The sequence below is a fragment of the Astyanax mexicanus genome, chromosome 10, assembly GCF_023375975.1.
Source record: "Astyanax mexicanus isolate ESR-SI-001 chromosome 10, AstMex3_surface, whole genome shotgun sequence".
Classification (NCBI taxonomy): Eukaryota; Metazoa; Chordata; class Actinopteri; order Characiformes; family Acestrorhamphidae; genus Astyanax; species Astyanax mexicanus.
Window position 1 is genome coordinate 48578698 of NC_064417.1, and position 8331 is coordinate 48587028.

Genomic DNA, 8331 nt, shown 5'->3' on the forward strand with positions numbered 1-8331 from the left:
TAAATAAAAACACAACAGATTTAGGATTTAACTGTAACTATTTATATACTTACACATTAAAGAGCATCAGTTTGATATTGTCAGTTTTACCTAAATACACACTGACCTCTACTGGCAAGTTTGTATTTATCATGATTTTGATTTAGATTTTTTATTTATTTTTATTTTTCTTTTTTTTTTTACATTTGTAAACCCTCTTTAGCATGGTGTTGTCCCTTTTTTAATTATTACACTGTTCCTTTAATATTTGTATATTCATTTTTAAATATAACATCACAACGTACATCAATAAAAGTTAGAAGTAGATTTGTGTTAGTATTTTATCTATGGGATATAATGTGAGCAACTGGTATGTTAAAAAATATATTTTTTTCTTAAATTTCTTTTTAAATGTTTACATTAAAATATTTTACCAATATGAATATTTGTGCTGGTATATTAATATATTAATTAATATATTATCATTTAAGATTTAAGGAGTTTCTGAATCATCTTCTGAATCAGTTTCTCTAAATTTTGCTATTCATAGGTTTATGTTTGAGTAAAATGAATATGGTTGTTTTATTCTATAAACTGCAGACAACATTTCTCCCAAAATTCCAAAAAATATTGTCATTAATATTAAGCATTTATTTGCAAAAAATGACAAATGGCTAAAATAACAAAAAAAGATACAGATCTTTCAGACCTTAAATAATGCAAAGAAAAAAGTTCATATTCACATAATTTTAAGGGTTCAGAAATTAATATTTGGTGGAATGCATCTTGGCATGTTCTCTTCCACCACTCTTACACACTGCTTTTGGATAACTTTATGCTGCTTTACTCCTGGTGCAAAAATTCAAGCAGTTGGTTTGATGGCTTGTGGTCATAAGAAGAATGAACACACTGTGTATATATGTATGTATCACTTCAGGACAGTGTGTTCATTCATCTCACCTTATTTACAGCACTCCTAGTGCTGGGTTAGTGCTGCAGATAAAAAATAGTTTATTTTAAAAGGGTCTTGTTTTTGTTCTACAGCTCTATTCCAAACATTTTACTATTCAAGTGCTTTAATGATATGATGGGTCTTGGCTCTTATGAGTTAAATCAGTGAGATATTGAGATAATCAGAGTAAAAGGCTTTGAACTGTGAGTTCTGAGCGCAGGGGGCGCTAGAGCTTCAGTATCAGCTGCTTCCTGTTAGCAGAAGAAGAGGAGGAGGGAGGAGAGCGCAGGATCTGGTGAGTTTTCAGCTTAAAACACTTAAAATACATTAATAATAATGAAGATCTGGAGGAAATGTATGATCGGTATGTATTACCGCTGTCTGAGAGACTCAGTTCAGTCGCTGCTGCGCTGCTCTGTGTTTTTCTGGTCGTTTTATTCTGAAATATGTGCAGAAAAACAGACAGCTATAGCTATATGCTGTAGCTATTGATCATAATCTGGTGTTATGTTGACTATATTATTACTTATTGTATTATACAGTTAAAATCAGACATGTATAAAGTACTAGAGAGCCAGACTTGAGTAAAAATTCATGTGTTTTGTCAAAAAAGTGACTTGAGTAGAAGTTATTGTTATTTAAGCTGCACAATAGTTTTTATTATAGTAATATATTATTCAACATTTATTTTGTATTTAAGAACTGTAAGTATAGTTTATTGTAAAATGTACTGCAGTACTGCATTAAAAAATAGTATGATTGAAAATATACTTTATTTCAGTAATTCATTTCAAATGTAAAACTCATATATTATATAGCTGTATTACACAGAGAGTTATCTATTTTAAGCGTTTATTTCTTTTATTGTTTATGATTATGAAGCTTACAGCCAATGAAAACCCCAAAATCAGTGTCTCAGAAAATTAGAATAGTACTTTTGGCAGTGTGGGCATTGTGCCGAGTCCTGCTGAAAAATGAAATCCGCATCTCCATAAAAGTTGTCAGCAGAGGGAAGCATAAAGTGCTGTACGATTTTAAGGGAAAACACTGCTCTGACTTTTGACTTGATAATAAAACACAGTGGATCAACACCAGCAGATGACATGTCTCTTCAAACCATCACTGATTGTGGATTGTGTTTCCCTCTGCTGAAAACTTTTATGGAGATGCGGATTTCATTTTCCAGCAGCACTTGGCACACTGCCCACACTGCCAAAAGTACCATTTGGCCTTATATAATATTCAAATTTTCTGAAACACTGATTTTTGAATTTTCATTGGCTGTAAGCCATACTCATGTCTTTATACAGAGTTAACTGTATTTAGTTTTTTTTAAGTGGTTTCATGCTTACTATGTGATTTATTTCAAAATAATTTCTAGAACATTCACTTTATTATCAGAAAAATATGGATCAGAAAATTCCTTATGATGATTATCAGCTGCCAGTTGTGTTTCTACCCTCTTATGAAAATCCTCCTGCATGGATTCCTGCTCAGGATGTAAGAAACCTCCTATTCTATTCTATATGAATTTAATTTAATTTCAGTACTAAACAAAAGTTTGCACATCTTCTCATTCCGTGTTTTTCTTTGTTTCTTCATTTAAATTATTTTCGACATTGTAGATTAATATTAAAGACATGATGACAGTTAAAGGACATATGGAATTACGTAGTAAACAGTAAAAAAGTGTTAGTTCTCCACATTAATCCCCTGATCTAAACCTGATGAACTGAGATGGTGATTTGAGGTGATTTAATTGGGATGAGCTGGAGCTTTACAGCGTGAAGGAAAAGCAGCAACTATTGTTCAGCACCTCCAGGAACTCCTTCCTTCAAGACACTGAGAAAACTATTCCAGGTGACTCTCCCTCATGAAGACACTGAGATTAAAAATATAGCAAGAATGTGCAGATCTGACCTCAAAGATAAATGTGCTACTTAGAAGAATCTAAAGTATAAAACATATTCTGGTTTAACACTTTTTGTTCATTAAATAAGTCCACTAGTTCCTGAATAGCTTTAATGTCTTTAATATTAAGAAAACACATTGAATGAGAAGAGCTGTGTCCAAACATTTGACTGGTAGTGTATGTTATAAAACTGATGGCACAAGACATAATAATACCCCTGTTGTTTTCTTTCTGACAGAGAATAAATCACCCTGATTACAACAATGAGCTTACACAGTTTCTACCACGAACAATAGTGTTAAAAAAGCCTCCTGGAGCACAGCTGGGTTTCAATATTAGAGGAGGAAAAGCTTCCCAGCTTGGTATCTTCATTTCCAAGGTATTCTTTATTGTTTCACACATTTACAGACATCTGCAGTGACATCAGTGTGTCTTGTTCCTAGTATTAATGTCCTTTTTACTATCATAGTCAGTAAAAATAAAGTTAATACAGCCTAGTGTGTGAAAACCTGGACACACACTTTAAATTTTCTTTCTTGTTTTTTTTTTTGTTTTTTGTTTGATAGGTGGTGCCCGATTCTGATGCGCACAGGGCGGGACTTCAGGAGGGAGATCAGGTGCTGTCAGTTAATGAAGTGGACTTTCAGGACATTGAGCATTCAAGGGTAAGTCATTAGCTAAAGGAACTTTATACCTGACCTGAGGTATCTTATGATAATTACATTATACCTAACAAATGATACAATATTTGGACATGTATTGTAGCAGCAGCAGCCAGAGTCTGAGAGAGCACAGTTGGTCATGCTCTCTCTGGGTGGGTAGATGTCACTCTCTCCCCTTATCACTTCCAGTGTCCACAGGCGCCTGTTAGTTGAAGTATCAGAGATAGGTCGCTACGTTTTCCTCTGATTGCACTTCCTCTGATTCTGCATCAACAGCAGTATGAAAATACTTTATGTGTTTCAGAAGAGGCATGTGCTTAGTATTCACCATACTAGTGATGCGGGGAAGCCCTAATGAATGGGTTGGGTAATTCGTCTTTAAAATTATGGAGACAATGGGATAAAATTTTTAAGAAATTATAAAAAATGAAATATAAAAACCTCAATATTGCCTGTGGGTTTTTGAGCAAGGCTGTTAACGGTAGTGAGGTGCTATGTCGACTTTGTTTTAAAAAATATATATATTGCAATTCCAATGTCTAGAAATAATTAATAATTGAAAATTCATTGTGTAGTTGCATTATTGTGTATAGAGCCTATGAGGTGACATCATGTAAAATAAAAATAAAAAAATTACATTACTTTAATAATAAAATAGTAATTAATTAGTTTGTAGCCACAACTTATAAATGAGATCCTAGTGAGTGGCCACAACTTATTAAGATTTGGGAACAAGATCATTAGGTCCTGACCATATAAGTCACCACCACGACTTAATTATCTCGTTCCCACGCCTTAATTAAGTTGTGGGGATGACTTATTAAGGCTTAGGAAGTCTTGGGGACTACTGATTATCTTGTTCACATTAATAAGTCATGGCCACAACTTATTATTTTATTTATATTATTTTTAATAATTGTTATTATATTATCATTTTATTAGTGGTATAAATAATTGATTTTGTACAATCTATCGAAAATACTTGTTTTCCCTTTTTATGTGATTCTTTTTCTTTTCTTTTTTTTTTTTTTAAAGGCTGTGGAGATCTTGAAAACTGCCAGAGAGATTCTGATGAGGGTGCGCTACTTTCCTTACAGTAAGTTTTCTTATTTATTCTATGGAAGTGGTGTGCTATAGACCAGTGTCATCTACTGTTTGGTATATTTACTGCATTTTATCTTATATATTTTTTAGATTACCAGAGGCAGAAGGAGAGGACGGTACACTAGGTGGCAGAGATGTGCTGAAGAATGAAAAACGAGTCACTGAGGCAGAGAGTCACCGGCTGTGGGGTTCCATCATGCAGCACAGCATCTTCCTGCTTAAATACTAACTTAAAGACTTTTTTTTCTTTAGGGATGTGCACAGAGGTGTACCTCAATCATCGTTAACAGCAGATCATTCTATTTAATGTTTTTAACAGCGGACAGATTTTTAGATGCTGCAAGCCAACATTTGCCAACATACATTATTGTCCTGTATGTGTAGATTTGGGAATATGGTAAAAGTATTGTATCGTGATATTTAAAGACAATTTAACGATACATAATATTGATCATTATATTTGGACACACAGATAAAATATATTAGTAGCCACAAATTCTTTAAAAACTCTATTTAAATACTACAGTTATTAAAGAGTGATTTTTATTATTATTATTATTATAAAGTGTGCTGCACATCATCTTGTTAAACAGAACTAACTGAACATTATGTTATTATGTTTAGTTTCCTTTAAGCCCTGATGATGTCCATTGTATTGGCAGAGAAGCATATCATTTTTCACAATAACAAATTCATCATGATTGGATAAAATATTGTCATTGTGCCCAGCCCTGTGTGGATAGATACATTGCTTACATTGTACATGGAAATTACCTAATCTAACAGTCTAATATTAGCACTCTACACTATATATGTATATAAGTAGTGTCGCTGCTTGTGTTTCAGCTCCAGACAGACTGGGAACTCAAAATTTCTCATGATTTTAAAAGCAAAAGCAACAGTTTGAGCTTAATAATAATATAATGGCTGCTATGAAGGTCATGATTTTCCTAGGACCTCCACAGTCCAGCCTGATTCACAACTGTTTTAATAATAATGTCAATACTGTAATCATGTTTCTTATGTACGTTATTTAATATTTGGGATATGGTCTGAATATTCAATATAGGCATGGATTATTTATTACTTAATACAGCAACAACTTTATTAATTATAATGCATTTTCATAGAAATTAACAGAACTGCTGATTGACCCTTTTAACACTGTGTAACTATATGTAACTATGATCTTATCCACGAAGACCCAGTGTGCAGGTTTTCATTCTAAACAATCTGCAGCAATTAGTGTTGTAAAGAGGTAGAGTTGGTATACAGTGAAGAGCCCTGTTTGAGTAATGTTCTAATCTACAGGTGCTTCTAAAAAAAATAGAATATCATTGAAAAGTTACTTTATTTCAGTAATTCAGTTCAAAATGTGAAGCTCATATATTATATAGATGTATTACACACATCTATTTTAAGCGTTTATTTATATTATTGTTGATGATTATGGCTTACAGCTCATGAAAAAACAAAAATCAGTGTCTCAGAAAATTAGAATATTACAAAAGACCAATTGTTACTTTTGGCAGTGCGGGCAGTGTGCCAAATCCTGCTGGAAAATGAAATCCGTATAAGCGTTAAAGTTGTCAGCAAAGGGGAATAAATGAAGGTCAGTCTATTAGAAAAGTTTCAAGAACTTAGAAAGTATTCTCAAGTGCAATCACAAAGACCATCAAAAACAGTATGATGAAACTGGCTCTTATCAGGACCGCCGCAGAAAAAGAAGACCAAGAGTTCTCTCTGTTGCACCGAATAAGTTCCTTAGAGTTACCAGCCTCAGAAAGTCAAGAGCTCCCCAGTTAAGAGCACCCATTCAGCATTTTCAGAGAATATAGATATTTCCTCTTTAAACACAGCTGCAAAGTGAGAAATATGAAAAAAAAAAATTGCGTCCACCATTGAACACCAAAGGGTTAATTAGTTGGTCATTATTCAATAACAGCTGATGTCATGAGCTTCTGATTGGCTGGAATAAAAACCTGCAGCAACTCTGGGTATCACTTGCTATATGGATTATCATATATTAGTAACTGACACATTTTAATACACAGATCATCACTTGATTTAATATGTTTCTCGTTTAATGGCTTTATCATCATAATGACCTGCTGACTAATATTCATGCTACTGAATGATAAAACTATCACTGATAAAAACAGAAATATTTGGTTTTTCAGACATAAACTAAAATTTCCTTTCAACAGGAAATCTCTATTACAAAATGCTGTGTAGTGCAGGAATAGACTTAGTCCCTTTTTGTGTAACTCAAACATTAATTATATTTAGCTGTGGACCTTAAATTTGTATAATTGTACAAATATTCACCAATATTTAGAGGTAAATGCAGGACTTCTCTCCAGAGCTTTGTTTTTGAGGTACTAACTTATTTCAGAGTTCCTCTTTTTGAAAGAATAACACTATTATTTAACCTTTTTTATGTTATATATAAAAAATGTTCCTCTTTTGTTGGTTTACTTTTGTTTAGGAACCCTGATGTTGTTGGTGGTACTTACAAATCTCATTTCTTTTTTTTTATTTAAAAGTGCAATTAAAAAGAAACATCCACACATTTAGAATCTTTCAAAGTGATTTTTGGATGGATTTAAGTGTGCAGATGCCTCTTTTAAATGTTACTTTTGTCTTTTTTGAGCGGTGTTCTTTTTTTAAATTTTAAATAGTTTATTATTTAAAACATTTCATCTTCTAAAGAAATACATGTAGACAATAAAGTTTTATTAAAGTATTCTAGCGTTTATTTTTTAAAAACAAAGAACTCCCAAAACAATCAAACTTGCTCCCCCAGTTTACATTTTACAGGAAATGAAACAGGGTTAATAGTGTGTCTTCTGAGAGAGAATACAGGAGTATGAAGGGATCTCACAGTGTTCATATCAGTGTAGATATTATATTGCATTTCTCCTCAGTCCCTTTCATTCTCTGTATAGATGTTGAAAGGCTAAACTAGTGTTCTGTGCCTCAGAGTCCTCGGGGGATGTTTAACAAAGCACTGTTTCTCAGCAAGCCTGATAAAATATGCCAAGTTTGAAGATTTCTCAATAGAACTGTCCTCTGCTGCTCCTGCCTCGGCACAGACGTGACCTTTGGCTTCTGGCGGGTTAAGAAGTGCTGCTGTGTGAAATCCTTACAGGAAATCCCAAACTCTGCACATTTCTATTTACCCTCTGTTTAAAATACCTGAATAATCTCTTCAGCAGATTATAAAAGCTTTCTTTAGTCAGCAAGGACAATGCAAACATCATGTGGGCTCCTTAGATTTGGATTGGGAAACACAGGCCTGTACTGAATTTACATATCAAAAAATAGTGGCACTCAACAAACAGGAATGAAATTTGCAAATGTATCCATTTTCATGCTCGGTCACGTGTGGTGTAAGCAAGACAGGACCTCATCTCTGTACAGAGGTGTCAAGTAATGGAGTACAAATACTTCTTATTATCTAAACTTTCTACTCCTTTCATTTTAAAAATAGCCTCGTTCCTCCTATTTTTATTTAGCTCGATTTCGTTCCGGCTTCTCATCGTTCAATAAAACCCCTATCCAGATAAATCTCTCCATCCAGATAGAGTGAATCTGATTGTGACTGGATGTAGAGAAGTATAAACATATACCATTCTGACTCCCTATTGGTTTATACTGTGATCCATCACACCTGCACACGTCACGCCCACACTTCAGCAAGAACATAGCAGACGTACAGG

The 8331-nt window shown here is 33.5% G+C and overlaps 1 protein-coding gene across 2 annotated transcripts; it reads left to right on the forward strand.

Moving 5' to 3' along the window:
- The first annotated feature begins 1153 nt into the window (after window positions 1–1153).
- Window positions 1154–7355, forward strand: pdzd11 (PDZ domain containing 11). 2 transcript variants are annotated; one of them, XM_007254414.4, is made up of 6 exons: window positions 1154–1226; window positions 2333–2431; window positions 3082–3222; window positions 3410–3508; window positions 4541–4601; window positions 4700–7355. In XM_007254414.4, exons 2-6 carry the CDS (start codon window positions 2339–2341, stop codon window positions 4732–4734), a joined length of 429 nt encoding a protein of 142 aa, XP_007254476.1. In that variant the 5' UTR covers window positions 1154–1226; window positions 2333–2338; the 3' UTR covers window positions 4735–7355. The 2 variants fall into 2 exon arrangements, with proteins under 2 accessions (XP_007254476.1, XP_007254477.1); XM_007254415.4 differs by having other exon boundaries at window positions 1157–1226; window positions 2313–2431.
- The last annotated feature ends 976 nt before the right edge of the window (window positions 7356–8331 follow it).

Coding starts and splice junctions, on each gene's coding strand:
- pdzd11 (XM_007254414.4), top strand. CDS start 2,339: ATGGATCAGAAAATTCCTTATGATGATTATCAGCTGCCAGTTGTGTTT. Junction 3,223..3,409: donor TTGGTATCTTCATTTCCAAG/GTATTCTTTATT, acceptor TTTGTTTGATAG/GTGGTGCCCGATTCTGATGC. Junction 4,602..4,699: donor GGTGCGCTACTTTCCTTACA/GTAAGTTTTCTT, acceptor TATATTTTTTAG/ATTACCAGAGGCAGAAGGAG.